The sequence below is a fragment of the Hyla sarda genome, chromosome 1 (genome assembly GCF_029499605.1).
Source record: "Hyla sarda isolate aHylSar1 chromosome 1, aHylSar1.hap1, whole genome shotgun sequence".
Lineage (NCBI taxonomy): Eukaryota > Metazoa > Chordata > Amphibia > Anura > Hylidae > Hyla > Hyla sarda.
Genome location: NC_079189.1, coordinates 435916328 through 435943938, shown reverse-complemented (window position 1 = coordinate 435943938; position 27611 = coordinate 435916328). Strand labels below are relative to the sequence as shown.

The 27611-nt window shown below is 42.2% G+C and overlaps 2 protein-coding genes across 4 annotated transcripts in view; one reads left to right on the top strand and one right to left on the bottom strand.

Moving 5' to 3' along the window:
- The window catches only part of SMARCB1 (SWI/SNF related, matrix associated, actin dependent regulator of chromatin, subfamily b, member 1), a 19599-nt gene extending 15277 nt beyond the window's left edge, over window positions 1-4322 (top strand). The window contains exons 8-9 of one of the 2 annotated variants that reach the window (XM_056531474.1): window positions 1621-1752; window positions 3842-4322. In XM_056531474.1, the coding sequence (XP_056387449.1) occupies window positions 1621-1752; window positions 3842-3881 (172 nt within the window). In that variant the 3' untranslated portion in view covers window positions 3882-4322. Of the gene's footprint in view, window positions 1-1620 lie in introns of both variants that reach the window. The other variant, XM_056531467.1, reaches the window with a different exon arrangement.
- On the bottom strand, window positions 3985-27611 carry DERL3 (derlin 3). 2 transcript variants are annotated; one of them, XM_056531488.1, is made up of 7 exons: window positions 27396-27611; window positions 27223-27288; window positions 15394-15467; window positions 11591-11684; window positions 6820-7015; window positions 6614-6704; window positions 3985-4681 (listed from the first exon to the last, which is right to left on the bottom strand). In XM_056531488.1, the coding sequence occupies exons 1-7, from the start codon at window positions 27609-27611 to the stop codon at window positions 4579-4581; spliced, it is 840 nt and encodes a 279-aa protein (XP_056387463.1). In that variant the 3' UTR covers window positions 3985-4578. The 2 variants fall into 2 exon arrangements, with proteins under 2 accessions (XP_056387463.1, XP_056387474.1); XM_056531499.1 differs by lacking the exons at window positions 27223-27288; window positions 27396-27611 and adding an exon at window positions 15556-15782.

Genomic DNA, 27611 nt, shown 5'->3' with positions numbered 1-27611 from the left:
TTCTTGCCACAGCTTGCATTGATGTGCCATCCTGGATGAGCTGCACTACCTGAGCCACTTGTGTCGGTTGTAGATGCCGTCTCATGCTACCACTAGAGTGAAAGCACCGCCAGCATTCCAAAGTGACCAAAACATCAGCCAGGAACCATAGGAACTGAGAAGTGGTCTGTGGTCACGACCTGCAGAACCACTCCTTTATTGGGGGTGTCTTGTTAATTGCCTATCATTTCCACCTGTTGTCTGTTCCATTTGCACAACAGCATGTGAAATTGATTGTCAATCAGTGTTGTTTCCTGAGTGGGCAGTGTGATTTCACAGAAGTGTGATTGACTTGGAGATACATTGGGGGAGATTTATCAAAACCTGCCCAGAGGAGAAGTTGCTGAGTTGCCCATAGCAACCAATCAGAGCCTTCTTTCATTTTTGAAAAGTACTCTGAAACATGAAAGAAGCGATCTGATTGGTTGCTATGGGCAACTCAGCAACTTTTCCTCTGGGCAGGCTTTGATAAATCTCCCCCATTGTGTTGTTTAAGTGTTCCCTTTATTTTTTTGAGCAGTGTACTATTACACTATATTTGTGGTTACATTTTGGTAACTTTACTTTTTAGGGAACTGCATCTACAACCGTTTTTTACTCAAATATCTCTAGACGTATAACATGTACCTGTTATAAACTGAAAAAAGCTTGATATCTTCCAGAGACATGTCAAAAGGTTTGATCTGATTGCTTCAACAACAGGGAGGGAAGTACGCACCTGAGCCGACCATCTCGGTCCCATAGAGTTGCATACTGTCATGTGGTACTTAGCTAGGAGAGAAAGCAGTAGACACATACTTTTCTCGGACCCCCACCAATTCTGATCTTTTTATTTATTTTATTTTTTTCATCCAGACATTAGCGAAATAGGTCCGCACACAACACTCTATGCCTAATATAGGAGAATACAGCACAATCCTGATGAAGGGCCTTTCCTCAAATGTTGCAAAATTACTCAAATAACAGCACGACTGTTTGGCAAGGATAAATAAAATTTATGCACATCTTGCAAATATACTTCAAGTGGTGGTCCAATTTATTTTTCAAATGTCTGGAATATATGGGTAGAAAGGAGGTGTACTACCGAGGTCTGACACCCTAAAATAAAATGTGCTGGGAGAATCTAGTACAGATCTCTCCCCGCCTGTTCTAAACACTCTGACCATTAGTGGGAACAGCTGGAGGTCACCGGTGAATCCGCAGCGTAAAATCGTAAAAAAAACACTGCGGAACGTTACGTGTGACCCTAACCTAATGGAGATTTAGAAACAGAAAAACTGAGCTGATTTCTTCCAAAAACAGCACCACAGCACACAATTTGTGTGGTGGTGCAGCTCAGTTCCATTGAAGTGAATAGAGCCAAGTTGCAGTACCACTATCAGCCTAAGCACAAGTGTGGTGTGGTTTTTGGAAGAAAGTAGCTCTGTTTTTCTATTCCTGGATAACCCCCCATAAGCCCTGATCCAAATATATTTGTATTTTAATCTATAGTAAATGAATGATTGCTGGCTTTAGTGCTTTAGATACTGTGGCGTTATGAAGTCTGACATTTTCCCTTAACGTTTGAATACTTTATTGCAGTGAAAACCCCTTGCCAACAGTGGAGATCGCCATCCGAAATACAGGTGATGCAGACCAATGGTGTCCTCTTCTGGAGACTCTCACAGATGCAGAAATGGAAAAGAAGATCCGTGACCAGGACAGGAACACCAGGTGCCACCGTCGTTTCATACGCTTTTCCTTCCGGGCTTCTCGCCGGGGTAGAATATAGACAACAATGTGGCACTTCCTCGAAGCATCCACGAGGAAGACTTTTCCGCTTTTGCGCACCAGCCTATGAAGTGATGATTTGTGTCTATCCGTGTCTGTGCTGTCGTGCTTCAGCCAGTGGAGCTGCTCTTTTAATCATTATCACACTTTGCAAGTGTCGTGTTGGTATTTCATTTGACATTAGCTGGTGGGATTGGACATTTCTCCCAGTGCTCGCCATTAGCTTAGTAGCACCATCTGTGCCCAGTTCCCCCTAAATAGAAAAATATTTCTGTTTTTAAACATGAATCCTGGTACTTGGCCCTGAGGCTTAATGCACTTATCATTGATTTCCAACTTCTAGCATCTTTGTCTCACATTGAGATAGTCAATCACCCTCTTGCCTCATAACTTTTTGATTTTTTTCCCCCCTCCCTTTAGTGGGACCTACGACATATAGGATATTGCTGGTTCTTCTAGCAAAGATTACAACTAAAGAGTGCCCACAACAGAATCTTTAATGTTCTTTAGTATCTCTCATTTCTGTTGATCAGGCTTTAGTAATCTTTATATTGATAGATGATACTTTAAAACTGGTGCCAAAAATATGCTTGTGAAATGTCGTTCTAGATATAGCTTTGCTGCTTCAATCGCTAACCATATCCTTTAACTTCTGCTGCTTCCTGTAGAGAAGTCTACTGGTGCATGCTGGGTTAAGGGAACATGAATCGCCACTGGTTATATTACAGGTGGTGGCTTTATGAAGTACTTATGTGCAGTATTAAGACTTGTATTTTTACTTTTTAGGTGTTTGCCAGTGTAGTGACAGTATTAATGTTTTCATGGTAGGCTAGGAGCTGTGTTTCAGAAAGATTGGCTCACGCTGGTTGGAGAGCCTCTTTGGGCAGAATTAAAACGGTACACATGGATGGAGGATTGATCTGAGGTTTAGAGTCCCTGGCTTGCTCATGCACTACCTATCATGTATAGTTTATAATGGTTGGAGAACTCTGGTTCTCTTGGTTGGTGGAATCCATAGCAGATCTCTCTTTGAAGTAATGTGTGTAGGTTGGAATTAAGTGTCTTGTTGGTATTGTTTGTTGTACTCCTAGGCCGGTAAGTACCTACGTTTAGCTTCTAGTTTTGGGTTTCAGTAGTTGAGGACATTTTGTATCTATAGATCACAGCCCGCTCTGGTGGCGTTGGGTACAAGTGTGCTTCTTTGTAAATGTTTTTAGTGCAATACATTCTTATATAAACTGCAGCATGTGCCTTTGTAGAGAATGTATGGGCTTATGGGTGATGTTAGCCACAATAGTGGTGGCACTGAGCACAAGACATGTAGGACAAGCTTCCTAGTAGCTTTTGTGGAATATTGCAGAGAAGAAGGCTGTGAACGTACTAACATTTTGAGTTTTTACATAAATGCCTTACCTGTCCCAGGATAGCTTTTGGTTTGGCACGGTAGTCTTTCTTTGCCCTCAGTGTAATAAATATACACACTAGATTAATCAGCACTTTCAGTAAAACACACCACCATATCAGAATCAATGGGACTGACTATATTAATAAAAGTAGTGCTATACTTTTGCCATAGCAGACAGTTGTATAAATATTAAATCATAGTACAGGCTTATTGTATTGCCTTGACATATCATTTTTCACATAGCCGCTCCAGCAGTAGGCTATGAGATTACACACGTAGTTCCCCATAATCCTGATCTAAACCAGAATTGTCTAACATTTGGCTACAGGCAAGTAGACGTGTGTGCAACGGACTTTGCAGTTGGCATTTCAAGTTTTGAAGAGGTGCCATTGTTTTACATTTGCTGCCTTTTGTAGAGCATGCCTTTAGGAGATGAAGGATCATTTCGTTGATGCAGGTTTGGTTTCATGTTGGATAAAGAGTGCCTGCACAAGATGTTTTTCAAGTGGCCAGTGTGAAACTAAAATCCCCCCATGAACATAACATGATCCTCTGCCTTAGTGTTAAGAATACACCTACAACCTCCTTATCATTTACCTTGCCCCTCTTCTCTTTTCCTCCCTATAGGCGTATGAGACGTCTTGCCAACACTGCACCGGCCTGGTAAACAGTCCCCTCCCGACGAAACTCGCGGTTCACATCCTGGAGATGGAACCTTGCCCCATAAATAAACAAAAAGTAACTGATAAAAAAAAAGTGAAAAATGTATTAAAAAAAATAAAAAAAATTCTAAGACTAAAGAGTTGTGGAGGAGAGGAGGGTAACCTTAGCACCTCTTGAGCCCAAATCAGAAGGTGCAGGGGACCCACACATTCCACTTTCAAAGCAGCTGGGTGCTGCCTAGTTTGACTCCCTCATCCTTTCCTTCCATGTACAGAGTGTGAAGCTTTAGTGCTACCTGACTACCGGAAGACCTGAGACAGATGTCCCAAGCCCTCCTTTATACCTGTGTACGTGAAATGTAAAGCTTTTTTGTGTTCTATTTTTAATTTGTATAGGTGCATCATGCACTTGTAGAGGACTTTTTAAATAAACATAATGCTCAATATTTTGCATTGAGGTTTTGCTTTTTCCCCCCTCTTTATGTGTCAACTGGGCTTGTATGCTTTTGGTTATAATCTGTACTTCACCCAATAATTCAAAGGATCAATGTACGGTAAGGATATGGCGTAAGATAATTATGGGGAAAATAAATTTGTTGTCCTGCATTTCTTTATGGTATGGCTAAAGCTGCTAAATGTTCATAGCTTAGAAAAATCATTCATTTAAAGATACTCAGGAAATTTGGGTTTATTTCAGTTACTTTAGTCACTTTGAGCTGCTTGATCATTGTCCCATTGGTTTATAATATCTTCTGGTAAAGGGTCATAGTTGGGGTCCAGGTGAGGTTCATCAAATATTTGTTTCCTGCAAGAGACATACAGACGAGTTTTCTGATCATAATATATTGAGAGGGTTCCTAGTTGTAGGAAGGGGCATGCATGCATACCTTCAGATCAGGGGTGTGGCGGAAAAACAAAAAAACGTGTCCAAGGGCCTAAAACAGTAGCACAATCTACTTATCCCTCATGACAAGCCACTTGTCCCGGTACAGAATATAATTTCAACCAAAAACTAGTATGTAAATAAGGTCTTCATTAACCTCTTAAGGACCTGTACCTCCTGCTCCCGTGATATAATGCGGGTTCACACGGTGACCCCGCGTCAAATCTGGTCAGTCCCGGCGGCTACCCGGGGCTAATACCGGACATCACCGATCGCAGTGATGTCCGGCATTAACCCTTTAGTTGCGGCAATCAAAATTGATCGCAGCGTCTAAAGTATTAAAAAAGCATTACAGGCTGCTCGTTCAGGCTGATCGGGACCACAGCGGTGTCCCTATCAACTAGGGCGCACGAGAAGGGTCCCTTACCTGCCTCCTGCGCGTCCGATCAGCGCTTGATTGCTCCATGCCTGAAATCCAGGCTTGAGCAATCGACCGATAACACTGATCAATGTAATGCATGTTATAGTCCCCTATGGGGGCTATAACACGGCAAAAAAAAAAAAAAGTTAAGATGATTTAACCCCTTCCCTAATAAGTTTGAATTACCCTTTTGTCATAAAAAAATAAATAAATATATATATATATATATATATATATATATATATATATATATATATATATATATATAAATAAATAGAAATAAATATAAACCATATGTGGTATTGCTCCAAAGAGGCTCTATCAATCCCAGAGCCACAAACAGACAGGAAGGAGAGTTAATCCCTCTGGCTACCTCAACAGGGGGTGGGGGGTGGTTGATCCACCCTGCTAGACCACCAGGGTCCATTTAAATGTCCCTTTTTAGATGCTGCTGTGAAAGTTAAAGGGGTACTCCTGTGGAAACCTTTTTTTTTTTTTTTTTTATATCAACTAGTGCCAGAAAGTTAAACAGGTTTGTAAATTACATAGTTACATAGTTACATATAGTTACATAGTTAGTACGGTCGAAAAAAGACATATGTCCATCAAGTTCAACCAGGGAATTAAGGGCTATAAAAAAAAATCTTAATCCTTCCAGTACTTATTAGCTGAATACTACAGTGGAAATGGTTTTCTTTTGGAACACAGAGCTCTCTGCTGACATCATGAACACAGTGCTCTCTGCTGACATCTCTGTCCATTTTAGGAACTGTCCAGAGCAGCATATGTTTTCTATGGGGATTGTCTCCTACTCTGGACAGTTCTTAAAATGGACAGAGATGCCAGCAGAGAGCTCTGTGTTCCAAAAAGAAAACCCTTTTCCCCTGTAGTAGTCAGCAGCTAATAAGTACTGGAAGGATTAAGATTTTTTAATAGAAGTAATTTGAAATATGTTTCTTTTTGGCACCAGTTGATTTAAAAAAAAAAAAAAAAAAAAAAAAAGTTTTCCACGGGAGTGCCCTTTTAATCAGCGATTTCTGTTTGCCGGCTGTTAGCTGCTGTATCTGTTGCTACACCCTTAACAGTCCTGGATCCTTGAGTGGCACCCTGGCTCTGCTTGCCTGAAGCAGGGCTAAATGGCTGAACAATTCACATGCCCGGGCAATACAATCTCCTCACCCCTAAAATTTAGTGGGAATTCCTATTTTAAAAACTCCTTGGCTACGGTTACATTGTATCTTAAAGTGCACCAATTGAACACATCCTTGTTTTTATACAGTGGATTATCCAGTACAAGATGTTCTAATTTAAAGTATTAGGCAAATAATGTCTCTTATGCCAACAACTGGCTTTTATCTGAACTCCTGCCAGCATAAAATGTCAACAAATGGCTGGAGTAAGGACACATCTTCATCTGGATTTATCATACTCACAAGATTTCTGGAGTAGCTAAGAGCTTCTTTCCCCCTGGTTGGTTTGGAAAAACATCCTCAAGAAAGAAGTATATGTGCCCAGCTGCCATGCCTAAAACAATAAAAAAAAAAAAAAAAATATTACAGATGGTCTAGCATAGGGCCAGCTATGAGTAAAGTGTGAGGTTAAAATTATTTTGCAGTAGACTGAAAGTTCTATAGCTTACCCAGCACATCCACAAGGATGGAATCGCCTAATAGGAAGGAGAAAGCCATGAGCACCCAGGGCAGATAAGGGGCCTGAACCATGAGAATTCCAAGAATATTGACTCGAACAAAAGGATTTCTACGGCACCAAACATATACGAACATCAGAGTGAAAGCCTGGCCCAGGAACGAGAGATTGACAAAAAGACCAAATATCTGTCTCTTCTTTAGGAAAGCAGGTAGTATTTAAATATTCAAAATACATTATTCTTATCATGGTGTTGAAGACATTACTGGACTTCTGTCAGGTTACACATTTATTTTTAGAGCTAAAATATAACTGTAGATATTAGATATATTTGTTTTTAATATCTCTGCTTTACATAATACATAATTCACTTTTTGTTCCAGTCTGTTGTGAGATGGATCAGCTCACCATTGGTAACAGCTGCCCATAGACATCTATGGAGAGGGGAGGAGGGTGAGTGTCTGCAGAGGGATAAAAGTAGACTGAGAGGCTTGTAATAGAAATAGTGCTGTTCATTATGCACCCACACCACTACTTACTCTGAAAAGCTACAGTATGCTTTAAAGCAGTGTTTCTTAAAGTACACCTATCCTAGGTGGTACATTTTACAGGCTGAGGGAATACACCGGCTGACTGGCCACTACTGTTTTCAACAGAATCTGTGTTGTGGGGGCAGAGATTTAGCTCAAATCTGCCACCATGTCATTTAAAAAAACTTTTGACCTATTGTTCAGACATATTAGCAGGGAAAGTGGGTGGCATTGTGCTTCACTCCCTGGCTGGGCAAGAGATACGACTATTTCTCTGCACAGAATTTTCTGAAGATAAGCCTGTTTTACCACTACATTTATTGTGGCATCCATATGGCCTCTGAGCGCCCTGCATCAGGTCTGGAACCGGTGATGTCCGTGTGAGCAGCTTAAGTGAAGTCGACTGACCTGAAGCCTAGCGGCGAGTGCGGGTAACTGTCTCTTCTATGCTTTTTGTATTTAGAGGGAAATTCATCAATATTTTACTAGTATATGTGCTATTATAGGTGCGAAAAGTCACCTAAGAATACACTTCCTGCACCAAATTCACCAAAAGTCACACGCCATTTGATGAACATTACCTCAGAGTCCTCCTATTTTTCTCAGCTGTTTCCGTCAGCGTGCGGCACTGGAAATAAACTAAGCAGCCAAGCGTCAGGCAATGGAAACAGGCTGCCTCACTTGCCTGCTCAGCATCATCATCCTCCCCCTTCTGTCCGTTATTCTAAATTATCCTGCGGGCACAATTGAGGGGGGGGCATCAGAGGACCGACACCGCGTCAGTTCATCTGGGGGATGTGTTCAACCTGTCCCCCATGTTACTGACGTCCATTCTCCTCGTTTACACTGCTTTCCAGGGCTGAAGTGATGTATGAGTGTGTGCTGCGACTTTTTTGAGACTTTCAGAGAAAAGTTGCACATAATGAATCAGTGTCCACTGCATAAAACTAGTCTAAAGCACTGCAAATGACCCAATGACCCTGACTACTTTATAACAATAGTGCCACTATACCTTTTTGAAGTGATAAAATGGTAAATGCTCCAACACATGCTGTAGTTGGGAGCACTTTTTGTGCCATCATACATCCATGTTGTGTGCATGAGGCTTAAAGGGGTTTCTTAAAAACGTACCTTCTGTCGTTTCAGGTAACTTGTTTATGGTGGTTTCAGTAGATTTTAGACTTCATCTCTAACTTGCAGCTCCCTGCTCCCACTTCATAGACTTGTTTTGCAGACATGGGACAAAGCTGAGCTGATTTTGTGGCCTTTGATATCAGGAAAAATAAAAAATTCTGTCTAAGGGTACGTTCATACGCACGTATTTTCAGCGTATTTTAAGCTGCAGATCCCCTGGTGAAGGCCCGCTCTATGCTGGCTTTAGATGTGCCTGCTCGTAGTGGCAATACGCCGCTACCAGCAGACACACTGCGATGTGCGAGTTGCAGTATACTCTCACATAGCGGGAGCTCTCTGCCTAGCTCAGAGCAGGGAGAGCAGCCGCGATGTGCGATTACGCCGCGCACATCGCTGCAGTGTGTCTGCTCGTAGCGGCGTATTGCCACTAAGAGCAGGCACATGTAAAGCCAGCATAGAGCGGGCCTTCAGCAGGGGATCTGCAGCTAAATACGCTGCAAAAATTAGATATATTGCTTTTGCTAATGATCTATGCAAAGTTTGTTCAATTGACATTGCCTATTTAAAAATGATGCCCAGGCTTAAAAGGAGGGTGCGGGGTAAGTACAGTTTTTGTTTAGTTTTTTTGCTTAATACCTTAAGGACATCGGGTGTACCTGTAGCCCTAGTCCTGTTCCATATACATATATGATCTTCATACACAGTGGGTGTACACAGCGCTTCATACACAGTGGGTCCCAGATCAACTTTGATTGCGGCATCTAAAGGGTTAATGCCGGACAATGGCCCAATCAGCAATGTCTGGCATTAACCCTTTAGACGCTGCAATCAAAGTTGATTGCATCATCTAAAACAGGAAAAACCTCATCCTGGCTAGCTCAGATGGCTAATCAGGACCACCACAATGAAATTGCAGGGTCCCAATCAGCTGAGAGGACGGCAGAAGGTTCCTTACCTGGTTCCCTGCTGCCTGATCAGCGCTCCAAGGCTCTAGTCAGCCATGACAGGCTGGAGCAATGGAGTGCCGATAACACTGATCAATGCTATGCAATGGCATAGCATTGAACAGTGTATGCAATCTAATGATGGGGACTAAAAAATTGTAAAAAAAAAAAAAAAAAAATGTAAAATTAAGTTAGTAAATGTGAATTAACCCCCTTCCCTAATAAGTTTGAATCATCCCCCCTTCTTACATTTATTTATGTTTACAATATTTTATTTAAAATATATTTGGTGTCGCCACGTGCGTAAGTGTCTGAACTATTAGAATATAATGTTAAAGGCTCATGGACAAAAACTAGCACAGGAGCGCTTCACGACCCCCGCCCCAAGCGCCATATGCCCCCATCCATATAGTTCTATGGGAGAGACGTTTGGCAATCTTCAGCTCTCCCATAGAGCTATATGGAGGGGGCGTAGTAGCCTCCGCTTCGGGCGGTGGTCGTGACGTGCTCCTGTGCTAGTGCACCAAGGCTCCGTTCATGAGATCGCGGGGGGCCCCAGCGCTTGGACCCCACACGATCTAAAACTTATCCCCTTTCCTTCCGATAGGGGTTACGTTTTTGATCATGAGACTTGTCCTTTAATGAAACTGTAGTGCCAATGGTGTACACACAAAAAAAAAATACCAAAAATCTATGGCGAAACCAAAAAGAATTGTGGGTCAAAATTGAAAACCAGACACCATTTTGTAACTTTTGGTGGCTTCTGATTCTTCGCAGGGCACTTTTTTGGTAAAAATGATACCTTAACTTTATTCTGTAGGTCCATACAGTTAAAATGATACCCAACTTATGTAGGTTTTATTTTGTTTTGAGTATACAAAATGATTAAAAAAACACACAATTCTGGACTTTGGTAATGTTATATTTATAGTTCAGACATGTATGCATGGGGTGATGCCACATCTGTTTATTTTTGTTTACATTCTTTATTTAGGGAAGGGGTTAAATAACTTTTATTAACTCTGATTGGAGCTGACTGGAGCTTTGGATTACCAATCGGACGGCGAGGAGGTGGGAAAGGACCATCCCTCCTGATCAGGACACCGCTGAGCAGCCGGGAAGTGTTTTTTAACATTTTAGATGCCGCAATCAACTTTGATGGCAGCATCTAAAGGGTTAATGCTGGGCATCACCGCAATCGGTGATGACCCGCATTAGCCATGGAACCACCCGCTATGAAAGGGAGCGGGACAGGGGCATACAGGTACACCCTTTGTCCTTAAGAGGTTAAGCATATTAATCTTTGTACAAAAAGTTAAAAAAATGAATAGTAGTAAAAAAATAAATAAAAAACAATAAAAGTATGGTATCTTTTTAATCATATGGACCTACAGAATAAATATAAAGTGTAATTTTTACTGAAAAGTGCCCTGCGTAGAAACGGAAGTCCCCAAAATTAGCAAAATGTGTTTTTTTTTTCCAATTTTGCCCTACAAATAAATATATATTGTTTCACCGTAGATTTTGTGGCGAAATAAGTGATTTCATTAGAAAGTACAATTGGTGGTGCAAACAACAAGCCCTCATATGGGGCTGAAGGTGGGAAATGTAAAGTGATATGATTTTTAAAAAGGAAAGAAGGAAAAACCAAAGGCGAAATGTCCCGTGGATGTAAATGTCAATATAAGGACAGTTCCAAACATGGACCATCCATAGAAGCAAACTGCACACATATGGACCGTTGCAGTATATCATCTGAACTCCTGGAAGTGGAAAATAAAATCAGTGTATAGGCCTATAATGGGATACATTGCAGTCAGAGCTTTAGGTTGGGAGTCCTTCCAATATATACAAAGTTGAGCAAATATCATTTTATGGCCACAAAGCATGACCCCCAGCATTAAGCACAATAGGGTTTTATTTTTATAAATAGGCCTTTATTTTTATACGGACATATTGGCCCAGATTTATCAATCTGCCTGGAACCAAAAGGTCTGGTTTTGCCCATAACAACCAATCACAGCTCAGCTTTCATTCTACAGCGCTCCTTAAGATATGAAAGCGGAGCTGTGATTGGTTGTTACAGGCAAAGCCATGTTTTGGTTCCAGGCCTTTGTTTTGGGTAGAACTCTTTCAAATCTCCAAAAAAGGATACTGTAATGACGAGTCCTCCAAAGAGAAACATGAATACAAAATCAGCCGTACGTCCTCTAAAGGAGGTTTCTTCTAACATTTTGCAATATCTGTACCTGGATAGAAGAAATATCTGTAAAGGAAACTAACAACATAACCAAAATAAAATGATGCATTTCACTTTGTGGCTTTTATGTTATTTTTGTCACTTTAATAAAGGCAGCAACATGATCAATCCTAACAGTAAATCCCTGCCTACTATTGGGGGGGTGCCTCTCGTGTTGCTAAAGCAGATCTAACCAATCAAGGTATGGACATTCTAAAACTTCTGAAGGTGCAGTGGGTTATCCAGCACCAAGACATTAGCAGCAGATACTTAAAGGGGTACTCCCGTGGAAAACTTTTTATTTTTTATTTTATTTTTTTAATCAACTGGTGCCAGAATATTAAACAGATTTGTAAATTACTTCTATTAAAAAATCTTAATCCTTCCAGTACTTTTTAGGGGCTATATACTACAGAGGAAATGCTTATCTTTTTAGATTTCTCTGATGTCATGACCACAGTGCTCTCTGCTGTCCATTTTAGGAACTGTCCAGAGTAGGAGAAAATCCCCATAGCAAACATATGCTGTTCTGGATAGTTCCTAAAATGGACAATAGAAGTCAGCAGAGAGCACTTTGAGAGCACATAAGAGAAATCTAAAAAGAAAAACATTTCCTCTGTAGTATACAGCCCCTAAAAAGTACTGGAACGATTAAGATTTTTTAATAGAAGTAATTTACAAATCTGTTTAACTTTCTGGCACCAGTTGATACAAAAAAAAAAAAAAAAAAAAAAGGTTTCCACGGGAGTACCCCTTTAACCCCTTAAGGACTCAGCCCATTTTGGCCTTAAGGACTCAGACAATTTAATTTTTACGTTTTCATTTTTTCCTCCTCGCCTTCTAAAAATCATAACTCTTTTATATTTTCATCCACAGACTAGTATGAGGGCTTGTTTTTTGCGCGACCAGTTGTCCTTTGTAATGACATCACTCATTATATCATAAAATGTATGGCGCAACCAAAAAACACTATTTTTGTGGGGAAATTAAAACGAAAAACGCAATTTTGCTAATTTTGGAAGGTTTTGTTTTCACGCCGTACAATTTATGGTAAAAACGACGTGTTCTTTATTCTGAGGGTCAATACGATTAAAATGATACCCATTATTATATACTTTTATATTATTGTTGCGCTTAAAAAAAATCACAAACTTTTTAACCAAATTAGTACGTTTATAATCCCTTTATTTTGATGACCTCTAACTTTTTTATTTTTCCGTATAAGTGGCAGTATGGGGGCTCATTTTTTGCGCCATGATCTGTACTTTTTTTTGATACCACATTTGCATATAAAAAACTTTTAATTAATTTTTTATAATTTTTTTTTTTAATAAAATGTATTAAAAAAGTAGGAATTTTGGACTTTTTTTATTTTTTTTCGTTCACGCCGTTCACCGTACGGGATCATTAACACTTTATTTTAATAGTTCGGACATTTATGCACGCGGCGATACCAAATATGTCTATAAAAAATGTTTTTTACGCTTTTTGGGGGTAAAATAGGAAAAAACGGACGTTTTACTTTTTTATTGGGGGAGGGGATTTTTCACTTTTTTTTTACTTTTACATTTTTTACATTTTTTTTTACACTTGAATAGTCCCCATAGGGGACTATTCATAGCAATACCATGATTGCTAATACTGATCTGTTCTATGTATAGGACATAGAACAGATCAGTATTATCGGTCATCTCCTGCTCTGGTCTGCTCGATCACAGACCAGAGCAGGAGACGCCGGGAGCCGCACGGAGGAAGGTGAGGGGACCTCCGTGCGGCGTTATGAATGATCGGATCCCCGCAGCAGCGCTGCGGGCGATCCGATCGTTCATTTAAATCGCGAACTGCCGCAGATGCCGGGATCTGTATTGATCCCGGCACCTGAGGGGTTAATGGCGGACGCCAGCGAGATCGCGGGCGTCGGCCATTGTCGGCGGGTCCCTGGCTGCGATCAGCAGCCGGGATCAGCCGCGCATGCCACGGGCATCGCTCCGATGCCCGCGGTTATGCTTAGGACGTAAATGTACGTCCTGGTGCGTTAAGTACCACCTCACCAGGACGTACATTTACGTCCTGCGTCCTTAAGGGGTTAAAGGGGTACTCTGGTGGAAAACAATGTTTTAAAAATCAGCTGGTGACAGTTATACAGAAATGTAAATTACTTGTATTTAAAAATCTTAGTCCTTCCAGTTTTTATCAGCTGATGTATACTATAGAGGAAGTTCTTTTCTTTTTGAATTTCCTTTCTGTCTGACCACCGTGCTCTCTGCTGCCACCTCTGTCCATGTCAGGAAATGTCCAGAGCAGGAGCAAATCCCCATAGTAAACCTCTCCTACTCTGGACAGTTCCTGACATGGACAGAGGTGTCAGCAGAGAGCACTGTGGTCAGACAGAAGAGAAATTCAAAAAGAAAAGAACTTCCATACAGTGCCTGCATACACTAAAACAGTGATCTTCTCAGTGCAGACAAACAATTATTGTGCTCCTTTTTAGCCCTCGCACAGTGATACTTTAATCACAATGCCCCTACTTCTGGGATCTGCTTTGTAATACAGAATATACAGCGCTCAGTTACTGGTCACACACCACTGATCTTGAGAATGGACGTCTCTTGTACCCCAGGTGAATGGAGCAGTGTTATATAGTGATCAGGTGACTAGTAACATTTCCACCTGTCCATATGTTGACCGGACTAAGGGAAGTGAAGCAGATATACATTCTAAGGGTAAGTTCACATACTGATAACGCGCTTCAGGTTTCCCAATTCGGGAGGCCTGCCTTGAGTTTTACTACCATTAAAGGGTACCTTTCATCAAAAAAACTTTTGATATATTATAGATTAATGTATGCAGAATAACTTTCACATAGCATGTTATTAAAAAATATGCTTCTTTCTATTTAATTTTCCACTTTGAAAAAACGACCACTAGGGGTCTCCCTACCAGTCCTTTTATTTTTTTTTATAGATTTCAGACTCATGCTGGAGTCCTAAATCTCAGACTGCAGCCGGGACACAGACAAGCTCAACACTGCTCCCTGGCAGTGAGCAGTGGTGAGTTTGTCTGTGTTCCGGCTGCTGTCTGAGATTTAGGACTCCTGCATGAGTCTGAAATCTATTAAAAAAAAAAAAAAAAAAAGGACTGGTAATTTTTTCAAAGTGGAAAATTAAATAGAAAGAAGCATATTTTTTAATAACATGCTATTGGAAAGTTATTCTGCATACATTAATCTATAATATATCAAAAGTTTTTTTGATGAAAGGTATCCTTTAACTTCAATAGGTCTGCTGAAAATTTGGCACAATTGCTGATTTCCCACTGACCTATTGAAGTGAATGGTAACAACTCACAGCGGATTTCCTATGTGAACGTACCCTAAATCTAAATGTATTCACGTCACCTGTAAGTAGTTTTAATGTTATGACTAATGTGTGTATTCCCTTTTAATAATTGCTACTGCATTTATGGTTATTGCAGGCAACACCTAGACTTGCCAACTTAAGCAGGTCTAGGTGTAGCCTACATTCATCGAAGGATAAACTCAAGTGGCTACAAATAGCATTGGCGAGCCATTAATAATGGGCTGCCTCTGGACTTGCCACAGCTTAAAGCAGCAAGTCGAGGTCCCGCCTGCAATTATCACACAATCTCTAGTCGTGCCAAGTCAGGTGACACATAAGGGTGCCCTTAAAGGTTGAATCGGTACTAGTATGTGAGGATACGCCAAAAATATATTGAAAAGAAAACTGAAACCCAGATGTCCAAAGTACAGAAAATTGGTCACTAGTCTCCAAATCTGTGGAATGAAAAGACAGTAAAATATTAGTAAATGTGATCATCAAAGGTATAAAGAACACTGGTTAGGACACGTCAAGTTTTCTTACTGGATATACACCAATCACGTAAGTAGACAATAATAAGAGGGGAAGGGTTGCGTATTTTCTGGTCCAGAGACTACATTGGCTGATTTTACCACAAGACTGTAGAGCGGAAGAGTGGTGCAGTTGCCCATAGCAACCGATCATATTGCTTCTTTCATTTTTAAAGAGGCCTGTGAAAATTGAAAGAAGTGATCTGATTGGTTGGTCAACTTTTCCTCTGCACAGGGTTTGATAAATCTCCCTCATTGGGGGAGATTTATCAAAACCTGTTCAGAGAAAAGTTGCCCATAGCAACCAATCAGCTCGATTCTTTCATTTTTATAGAGACCTCTGCAAAAGGAAAGAAGCATTCCGATTGGTTGCTATGGGCAACTGGGCAATTTTTCCTCTGCACAGGTTTTAATAACTCTCCCCCATTGACTTTATGTACCCTGAAGGTGGGGGGATCCACTTTTTAGACTCCTACAGGTTTTACAACTACCCTACAGTGTAGAGAGCATGATGGATGCCTGGCTTATAGTGTCCATACACATAGGAGATTTATCATTCTTTTCAAATGTATGGCACTTATGACAATTTAACTTACTTTTGCTTACATGCGACCTATTTATCAAATAGTCACACGACCTTGATAAATAAATCGTATGTAAGCAAAACCCCGAAACCTGCTTACAAAAGCATTTTTTAAAGCAGAAAAGTTTTCCCTTATGCTAATAGCCAAAGTTCTTTATCTACCCTTTATTACCAATAGCGTTGCTAGAGTGTGACGGGGGGGGGGGCAGGGGCGGCGTACCGCATCGGGTGACACCCTGACTGGCCTGCCTGGCACTAAATAGGAATTGTCCAGTGAGGTAGTAGTGCCAAAATCTTCTTTATGGAATAAAAGCCAGCAAACAGGAACTCTTAGTCAATAAAGAAGATTTTGGCTGGGTTATCCCTTTTGTCTGCTACGCTGCTTTTGTGCCTGCCATGGCATGGTCCGAGCGAGGGATGATTGCATTGTGAGCTGGATTTTGTCTATTTTTCTCCATTAAAATTAAGTTATTAGTTACGGTATTTATCGGCATTTAACACGCACTTTTTAGGCTAAAATTTTTAGCCTAAAGTCTATGTGCGTGTTATACGCCGATACACCCCCAGGAAAGGCAGGGGGAGAGAGGCCGTCGCTGCCCGCTTCTCTCCCCCTGCCTTTCCTGGGGTCTAGAGCCCTGCTGCTGGCCCTTCTCTACCCCTGGCTATCGGCGCCGCTGCCCGTTCTGTCCCCCTGATTATCGGTGCCGGTGGGAGAGAAGGGCAGCGGCCCCGTTGCCTCCCCCCATCCCCGGTGGCATAATTACCTGTTGCCGGGGTCGGGTCCGCGCTGCTGCAGGCCTCCGGCGTGCGTCCCCTGCGTCATTGCTATGCGCAGAGCGGCGCATGACGTCAGTGCGCCGTGCATAGCAACGACGCAGGGGGTGCACGCCGGAGGCCTGCAGCAGCGCGGACCCGACCCCAGCAACAGGTAATTATGCCACCGGGGATGGGGGGAGGCAACGGGGCAGTGGCGCCGGCAATGGGTGCCGCTGCCCCTTCTTTCCCCCTGGCTGTCCCCTGGCTGTCGGCGCCGCTTCTCTCCCCTTGGCTATGGGCGCCGGCACCGATAGTCAGGGGGACAGAACGGGCAGCGGCGCCGATAGCCAGGGGGAGAGAAGGGCCGGCAGCAGGGCTCTAGACCCCAGGAAAGGCAGAGGGAGAGAAGCGGGCAGCGACGGCCTCTCTCCCCCTGCCTTTCCTGGGGGTGTATCGGGGTATACACACGCGCACACACGCACCCTCATTTTACCATGGATATTTGGGTAAAAAACTTTTTTTACCCAAATATCCTTGGTAAAATGAGGGTGCGTGTTATAGGCCGGTGCGTGGTATACCCCGATAAATACGGTATATAATAAATTTTTTTCTATAATTAACATTAATGTAGTAGCTTTGTTTCATGATACAGAACTAGAACAGTTGTTAAAGTGGGTGTTAATGTCCTTTTCTGCAGACGTAGGCACTTTCTGTAAGCCAGGTTGGACCTGGAATACATATGCGACTTTTAAATGGAGATGCAACTTTTTTTCTTCATAAATAGCGACTAGAGATGAGCGAACTTACAGTAAATTCGATTTGTCACAAACTTCTCGGCTCGGCAGTTGATGACTTTTCCTGCATAAATTAGTTCAGCTTTCAGGTGCTCCGGTGGGCTGGAAAAGGTGGATACAGTCCTAGGAGACTCTTTCCTAGGAATGTATCCACCTTTTCCAGCCCACCGGAGCACCTGAAGGCTGAACTAATTTACGCAGGATAAGTCATCAACTGCCGAGCCGAGAAGTTTGTGACGAATCAAATTTACTGTAAGTTCGCTCATCTCTAATAGCGACTACCGCATTTGATAAATACACGACCACTGCAAAGTAACAAAAAAAATTACTACGTGAGCAGATTTCAGAAATGTGCTTTGGAATGAGCAAAAATTAAAAAGTCGCAGCATGTATAGAAAAGTCGCACGTGCGCAAGTACCAGTGCTGTGGAGTCGGACGAAATTTTGGATACCTGGAGTCGGAGTCGGCAAACAATGCTCCGACTCCTACTAAATTTAGATTGGAATAAAAAAATTTCCCAATTCACAAAAAGTTATAATTAATGACTTCTCTACTGTAAGAATAAAGACCAATGCATGCAGTGCCTCATGTAACCGCAAAACGAACACGTTAAGTGACCGTGAAGAAGCATGCTTTTCATGTGCTTTACTATATGGCACGCAACGCACAATTAGGAGCGTAATGTTGCGCTCTGTTGTTACAGGGAACCATGGGTAACCTAGCCTCTCACTGATAAGGGATTAAAGTAGTAGTCCGGCGCGCACTTTTCTTATTTTATATTGCAACATCTGGAGGGTCACAGTTTGAAGACCACTGTTACAGTGGTGCCCAAACAGTAGCCCTCCAGATGTTGCTAAACTAAAACTCTCAGCATGCCTCGACTGCCCAGGCATGCTGGGAGTTGTAGTTCTGTAACATCTGTCCCTTCAGATTTAGCAATTTTCATGACATTTTTGAAAATTGCTGCTCTACTTTGAAGCCCTCTAATTTTTTCAAAAAGCAAAAATATGTCCATTTTATGATACCAACATAAAGTGGACATATTGTATTTGTGAAGAAAAATCTAATTTATTGTGAATATCCATTTTCCTTACAAGTAGAGAGCTTCAAAGTTAGAAAAATGCTAAATTTTCATGAAATTTGGGGATTTTTCACCAAAAAAGGATTCAAGTAACGCCGAAAATTTACCACCAAAATAAAGTAGAATATGTCACGAAAAAAACTCTCAGAATCAGAATATTCGGTAAAAGCGTTTTCCCGTTATTAATTTGTAAAGTGACGGTGGTCAGAATTGCGAAAAAGGGCTCAGTCCTTAAGGTGAAAAAGGGCTGCGTCCTTAAGGGGTTAAGTAAATGTTTTTTGCAGGACTAGAGACACTTGTATAAGTGAAGGGAATGGAGGGTCAATAGTTCAAGACTGAAGCTGTAAACCATTGGAAAAACTGCTGCCATTCAGCTAAGGCTATAAAAACGTGTTAACTCCGATTGTTAGCTTAAATTTTAAACATGACTATGGGATTCTACTAGGGAAATCATGTTTTACAATAAATGCCCCTTCCTGGATCCTCCCACTGCCCTATCTTCAGCAGCAGATCAGCACACAAAAAGGAGAAGGCAGCAGCTTCTGCCCAACTACCTCTCTCTGCTAGAAGGGCTTAGAAGAACTTGGTGGAACAGCTTCTTGGATTCAACTGTAAGTGTTCATAAATACATTCGCATATTAATACAGAGGAGTCGGAAGTACAAAAAACTGTGGAGTCTGAGTCGGAACATTTATCTACGGAGCTTGATAAATCTCCTTCATAATATTAAAATTGTTCACACCTGCCAGTGTCAGTGTGTTTAGCTGACTCTCTAAGACTATGTTCACACCTCAGAATTTCTGTGCGGAATTCTGCTTGGAATGTCCGCATGAAAATTCTTCTGCAGCAGAGTCCCGTTGAATTCAACAGGATTCTGTTGCATGGTGCACTTAGCAGTGCACTTGCCAGATGGTTCCAGCATGGAAATAAAATTTTCAGTGTCCGCACAAAGAATGAACACGTTCTTTCTTTGTGTGGAGTCCGCATGGAATGCATAGCTGTCTATGAGATGGCGCATTCCTGTGTAGTCCTAGCGCTGGCATATTATGCTGGGGCCCCGCAGTTTGCGGAATGTCCGCAGAATGATTCTCTGTGCAGAATTTCAGTTGTGTGAACATAGCCTAAGGTGTATGGTGGCCTCCCGAATCTCCACCAAGGCGTGTTGGATTTTCACCACCTGATCCTTTTGTTCTTAACCTGTTAAGGACCAAGGGTGTACAGGTACGCCTTTGCTCCCTGGTACTTAAGGACCAAGGGCGTACCTGTACGCCCGTGGGGATTTCGGTCCCCGTCGGGCGGGTACCGGACCGGGTGACTTCTGATATCGATCAGCAGGCACCCCGTGCAAATGCCCAGCGGGGTCATCAGACCCCCCCATGTTGAATTCACACTTGCGATTTGCGCAATTCCAGGTCATTATGGGTCTATGGTGAACTGGAATATAAGGGGGATCGCAGTTGTCCATGACACCCATGATCCCCCTGAAGGGATAGGAGTGAGGTGGCAGGGGTGCCACCCCTCCTATCCCTGCTATTGGGTGTCTAGAAGTGACGTCCAATAGCAGATCGGGGGCGGGGATTAACTTTCGGTTTCCCCATCCTGCCCACCCACAATAGGCGGGGCAGAACAGGGAAACGAAGGGGACCGAGCGCCGACGTCCACTTACCCTGCGGGCGAGGCTGCGGGCAACGGTCGGTGTCGGAGATCGGCATGGGCAGCATGTCGTTCGGCTGTCTCCCTGGATCCGACGGAAGCCGGTAAGTTGCTTAGCAACATCTAGAGGGCTGCAGTTAGAGACCACTATACAGTGGTCTCTATACTGTAGCCCTCCAGATGTTGCAAAACTACAACTCCCAGCATGCCCAGACATCTGTCATGCTGGGATTTGTAGTTTTGCAACAGCTGGAGGGTCACAGTTTGGAGATCACTGTGCAGCGAACTGTCACCCTCTAGATCTTGCAAAACTACAACTCCCAGCATGCCCACACAGCAGTTTGCTGTCTGGGCATGCTGGGATTTGTAGTTTTGCAACATCTGGAGGTCCACAGTTTGGAAATCACTGTGCAGTGGTCTCTAAACTGTAGACCTCCAGATGTTGCAAAACTGCAAATCCCAGCATGCCCAAACAGCAAACAGCTGTCTCGGCATGCTGGGAGTTGCAGTTGCGTACTTCCAGCTGTTGCATAACTACATCTCCCAGCATGCACTTCGTGATCAGTACATGCTGGGAGTTGTAGTTTTGCAACAGCTGGAGGCACACTGGTTGGAAAATACTGAGTTAGGTAACAGAACCTAACTGAAGGTTTTCCAACCAGTGTGCCTCCAGCTGTTGCAAAAGTACAACTCCCAGCATGCACGGTCTGTCAGTGCATGCTGGGAGTTGTAGTTTTGAAACAGCTGGAGGTTTGCCCCCCCCATGTGAATGTACAGGGTACATTCACACTGGCGGGTTTACAGTGTGTTTCCTGCTTCAAGTATGAGCTGCGACAAATTTTTTGCCGCAGCCCAAATCCTAGCGGTAAACTCGCCGTAATCCGCCAGTGCGAATGTACCCTAAAAACACTACATATACACCCCTTACACTGCCCCCCCCCCCCCAATAAAAATGAAAAACTTATTGTACGGTAGTGTTTCCAAAACGGAGCCTCCAGCTGTTGCAAAACAACAACTCCCAGCATTTCCCGACAGCCAGTGACTGTCCAGGCATGCTGGGAGTTTAGCAACAGCTGGAGGCACCCTGTTTGGGAATCACTGGTATAGAATACCCCTATGTCCACCCCTATGCAATCCCTAATTCAGTCCTCATATGCGCATGACGCTCTCTCCCTTCGCAGCCCTGTCGTATTTCAAGGAAACAATTTAGTGCCACACATGGGGTATATCCGTACTCGGGAGAAATTGCACTACAAATTTTGGGGGGCTTTTTCTCCTTTTACCCCTTATGAAAAGGAAAAGTTGGGTTCTACACCAGCCTGTTAGTGTAAAAAAAAAAAATTATAATTAATTTACACTAACATGCTGGTGTTGCCCTTTACTTTTTATTTTCACAAGAGGTAAAAGGAAAAAAAGACCCCCAAACTTTGTAACGCAATTTCTCCTGAGTACAGAAATACCCCATATGTGGGCGTAAAATGCTCTGCGGGCACTCAACAAGGCTCAGGAGTGAGAGCGCACTATGTACATTTGAGGCCTAAATTGGTGATTTGCACAGGGGTGGCTGATTTTACAGCAGTTCTGACATAAACGCAAAAAAAGAAATACCCACATGTGACCCCCATTTTGGAAACTACACCCCTCACAGAATGTAACAAGGGGTATAGTGAGCCTTAACACCCCACAGGTGTTTGACAAATTTTCATTAAAGTTGGATAGGAAAATAAAAATAAAAATTAAATGTTTTCACTAAAATGCTGGTGTTACCCTAAATTTTTCATTTTCACAAGGTAAAATAGGAAAAAAGTCCCCCAAAATTTGTAACCCCATTTCTTCTGAGTATATAAATACCCCATATGTGGATGTAAAGTGCTCTGCGGGCAAACTACAATGCTCAGAAGAGAGGGAGCGCCATTGGGATTTTGAAGAGAAAATTTGTCCGGAATTGAAGGCCACGTGTGTTTACAAAGCCCCCATAGTGCCAGAACAATGGAACCCCCCCCCACATGTGACCCCATTTTGGAAACTACACCCCTCCTGTAATGTAATAAGGGGTGCAGTGAGAATTTACACCCCACAGGTGTCTGACAGTTTTCTGGAACAGCGGTCCGTGAAAATGAAAAATGTAATTTTGCATTTGCTCAGCCCACTGTTCCAAAGATCTGTCAAACGCCAGTGGAGTGTAAATACTCACTGAAACCCTTATTAAATTCTGTGAGTGGTGTAGTTTCCAAAATGGGGTCACATGTGGGAGGGGGGTCCACTGTTCTGGCACCACGGGGGGGCTTTGTAAACGCACATGGCCCCTGACTTCCATTCCAAATAAATTCCCTTTCCAAAAGCTCAATGGCGCTCCTCCTCTTCTGAGCATTGTAGTGCGCCAGCAGAGCACTTGACGTCCACACGTGGGGTATTTCCATACTCAGAAGAAATGGGGTTACAAATTTTGGGGGTAATTTTCTCCTATGACCCCTTGTAAAAATGTAAAATTTGGGGGGAAAACTGCATTTTAGTGAAAAAAAATATTTTTTTCATTTACACATCCAACTTTAACAAAAAGTCGTGAAATACCTGTGAAGTGTTAAGGCTCACTGTACCCCTTGTTACGTTCCTTGAGGGGTGTAGTTTCCAAAATAGTATGCCATGTGTTTTTTTTGTTTGTTTTTTGCTGTTCTGGCACCATAGGGGCTTCCTAAATGCGACATGCCCCCCAAAAACCATTTCAGCCAAATTTGCTTTCAAAAAGCCAAATGTGACTTCTTCTCTTCTGAGCATTGTAGTTCGCCCGCAGAGCATTTTACGTCCTAACATGGGGTGTTTCCATACTCAGAAGAGATGGGGTTACAAATTTTGGGGGGCATTTTCTCCCATTACCCTTTATAAAAATGGTAAATTTGGGTGGAAAAAAACAGCACTTTAGTGAAATTTTTTTTTTTTTCCGTTTACACATCCGACTTTAACGAAAAGTTGTCAAACACCTTTGGGGTTTTAAGGCTCACTGGACCCCTTGTTATGTGCCTTGAGGGGTGTAGTTTCCAAAATGGCATGCCATGGGGGGGGGGGGGTTCTGCTGTTCTGGCACCATAGGGGCTTCCTAAATGTGACATGCCCCCCAAAAACGATTTCAGAAAAACTCACTCTTGAAAATCCCATTGTCGCTCCCTCCCTTCTGAGCCCTCTACAGTGCCCGCCGAACACTTGACTTACACATGAGATATTTCCTTACTCGAGAGAAATTGGGTTACACATTTTGAAAGGATTTGTCTCCTTTTACCTCTTGTAAAAATTCAAACAATGGGTCTACAAGAACATGCGAGTTCTTGTAGACCCATACAAGCAGAGAGCTTCAAAGTTAGAAAAATGCTAAATTTTCAATTTTTTCATCAAATTTTGGAATTTTTCACCAAGAAATGATGCAAGTATCGACAAAATTTTACCACTAACATAAAGTAGAATATGTCACGAAAAAACTGTCTCGAAATTAGAATGATAGGTAAAAGCATTCCAGAGTTATTAATGCTTAAAGTGAAAGTGGTCAGATGTGCAAAAAACGCTCTGGTCCTTAAGGGGTCAAAGGAATAAGGAGGCACCAGAGCTGTCAGGCTGTGGCTTACCCCTGCAGGAAGTAGATTTCCAGCAGATCACGTGGACAGAGTTTCTGCAGCAAAATCTACAACACTGCAGATTTATTGCAGAAATGCTGCAGATTTTTATACTATGTAAAATGAGTAGCATTTCCAATACATGTGGCTGGACCTTCAGACAGCAGTTACAATGAAGGTTTCACTTGCAGTAATAACATTTAGGGCCCATTAAGACAGCGGAATATCTGCCCAGAAAAGTTCAGGGTGGACATTCTATATGTGGTAGATGCTGACCCAATCAGCCGGTGCTAGGACCGCTCGGACATGTGCCCTCACCATTGACAGCTATGCATGGAAGAGCGAATTCCACTGTTCCACTGAAAGAATGAACGCGAATTTGCTGCTGCAGATTTTAGTACAGGAAATGTAAAATAAGTGTTTTTAAAATCCTTTTCTGCGCATAATTTCTGATGCAATGTCCATAACACTGAGGTTTTATTGTGGATCTCGACTTCTCTATTAAAGTCAATGGGGAAAATTTGCAAGAACCTGCAGCATATTGCGAACATAAAGTGTCATGCTGCAGACTCCTTTATCAACCTTACTGTCGATACTGTGCACATGTGATGTACTGAGCAGTGAAAACTCCTGGGTCACATGGGCTATGTTTACACATGGTTTTTAAACCTTGTTTTGAGCATAAATAACTGAAAAAACTGTGTAAATATAGAAATGGCAGAAAATAAAGCTCAACATGAGGGACAAAAAATTGTGAATTGTGAATATAGCCCAAAAACAAACGAAAAACATTTTGATTTTCTAGTCAGTAATTTTTGCCAAAAACCAGGAGAAAGTCCAATAAAAAGAAAAAGATGCCTCTTTCAATTATAGTTTTTCACTATGGTGGTTTCTAGAGATGAGCGAATTTACAGTAAATTCGATTCGTCACAAACTTCTCGGCTCGGCAGTTGATGACTTTTCCTGCATAAATTAGTTCAGCTTTTAGGTGCTCCGAAAGGCTGGAAAAGGTGGATACAGTCCTAGGAGACTCTTTCCTAGGACTGTATCCACCTTTTCCAGCCCACCGGAGCACCTGAAGGCTGAACTAATTTACGCAGGAAAAGTCATCAACTGCCGAGTCGAGAAGTTCGTGACGAATCGAATTTACTGTAAGTTCGCTCATCTCTAGTGGTTTCACTTCCAAAATAAAAAAATGCAGCAATTTTGAATCCTGTTCGAAAACTAGATATGGTCCAAAAATTAGCTGCCTGAAAACACTAGCTGACTCATTAACATCAATGGGGTGCGGCAGGGATGAGGCAGGAGGTGGTTTTAAAGGGGTATTGAGTGAAAAACATTTTTTTTTTCATATCAACTGGCTCCAGAAAGTTAAACAGATTTGTAACTTACTTCTATTAAAAAAAATCTTAATCCTACCAGTACTTATCAGCTGCTGAAGTTAAAGGGATACTCCGGTGGAATTACATTTTTTTTTTGGTATGTACATCTTTACATGCCAATAACGTTTATTTCTGGTATATAGGGATAACCAGACTTAAAGGGGTACTCCGGTGGAAAACTGGTGCCAGAAAGTTAAACAGATTTATAAATTACTTCTATTAAAAAATCTTAATCCTTCCAGCACTTATTAGCTGCTGAATACTATAGAGGAAATGCTTTTGTTTTTGGAACACAGAGCTCTCTGCTGACATCACGAGCACAGTGCTCTCTGCTGACATCTCTGTCCATTTTAGGAACTGTCCAGAGCAGCATATGTTTGCTATGGGGATTTTCTCCTACTCAGTTCTTAAAATGGACAGAGATGTCAGCAGAGAGCTCTGTGTTCCAAAAAGAAAAGAATTTCCTCTGTAGTATTCAGTAGCTAATAAGTACTGGAAGTCTTAGATTTGTAAAATACTTCTATTAAATAATCTGTTTAACTTTCTGCCACCAGTTGATTTAAAAAAAAAAAAAAGTTTTCCACCGGAGTACCCCTTTAAATTCTACTTTTATGTCTGACAAAAGGGCAATCCAGAGCAGGGGCAAATCCCCATAGCAAACCTCTCCTGCTCTCGACAGTTCCTGAGACAGACAGAGGTGTCAGCAGAGAGCACTGTTGTCAGCCTGAAAAGAACAAATCCACTTCGGCAGCTGATAAGTACTGATAGGATTAAGATTTTTTAATAGAAGTAATTTACAAATCTGTTTAACTTTTTGGAGCTAGTTGATATGAAAAAAAAAAATAGTTTTTCACTTGAATACCCTTTTAACATACTCCCGCTGTATGAGACTGCCAGATGCTCAAAATGAGTTGTGAATGGACCCTTAGGCCGGGTTCACACTGCATAGAATTTAGCAACATATATAATCTTACATGTGTGTTGTTGTTTTTTTTTCGTTCATAATTGGGAAAAAATAGCCTGTAATTAATGAGCTGTTTTATCCTCTGATTATGTCCAAAAAAGCTTGTGTAAAATGAAAAAAGTCGCGAATGTTTATGCAGTGTACACTCAGCTTTAGAGTGCATGCAGGAGATCTGCAATGTGATAGATTTTCCTTCTCCCTCATATTTGGCGCATTCCAGTTTATCATGTGACCGCAGTGTAAATGTAACTATTATGAGGGAGATTTATCAAAACCTGTGCAGAGGAAAAGTTGCCCAGTTGCCCATAGCAACCAATCAGCTTGCTGCTTTCATTTTTATGAAGGCCTGTGAAAAATGAAAGCAGTGATCTGATTGGTTGCTATGGGCAACTGGGCAACTTTTCCTCTGCACAGGTTTTGATAAATCTCCCCCTATATGATTTCTATAAAGATCATCAGAGAAATTGTAAAATGTGTCTGTAGACTTTTCTGACCTGTCATAACACTGATTGATGGGCAATTGCTTGGTACAACCAACATGGGCATCTGTGGGTGACAGTACTGTAGTGCTCTCCAGGAACATAAGCAGTGTCTATGGCTGTGCTGGGATCCAGGCCCAATGTGCCATTAGCAGAATAAATAGTTTCCAGGAATGAAAGAACCCCTGTCTATAGTAATTAAGGTACACAAGGAGACATGTACTATGCAATGGGTCCATATGGTCCTCTATCCCTATAGAATATATAAGCACGCTCTAATGATCATATCATACATATAAATTAATTAACAATGCTTCCAGTGAGATGGTCAATGGTGATTTCCCAGCGATCACACCCCAGTTTCCAGCTGTCCCATAGACACTTACCTGCAGCCTTCTGAAGATCAGATCAGGGTTGAAGTAAATCTGGAACGGGCTGACCAGTTCCATGTGCTGCAGAGAAGAGGGTACAGGGGTAAGGGCAGGTGCCCGGGTGAGATGTGTGCACTACATCTGACTGACAGGTGGCATTGATCCCTGGCAGTCAGCTGGGCACTTACCACAGCGGCAGTGGTGATGCAGCAGGCGGTGGTGTAAGCCCGGGTGACGCTCGGGATGTGCTGATAGCTCCAGGTGACCCCACCACGCTGAGCCATGTTAGTGCCCCTCTGGTGCCCACCGATCGTGTAGCAGCTGCTGGAGTCAGGCTCCCGGAGACAGTCGTGTTCTTCCTCGTGCTGTGCCAGTTCCTCCTGCCTTAGGGGATGGCACCTCAT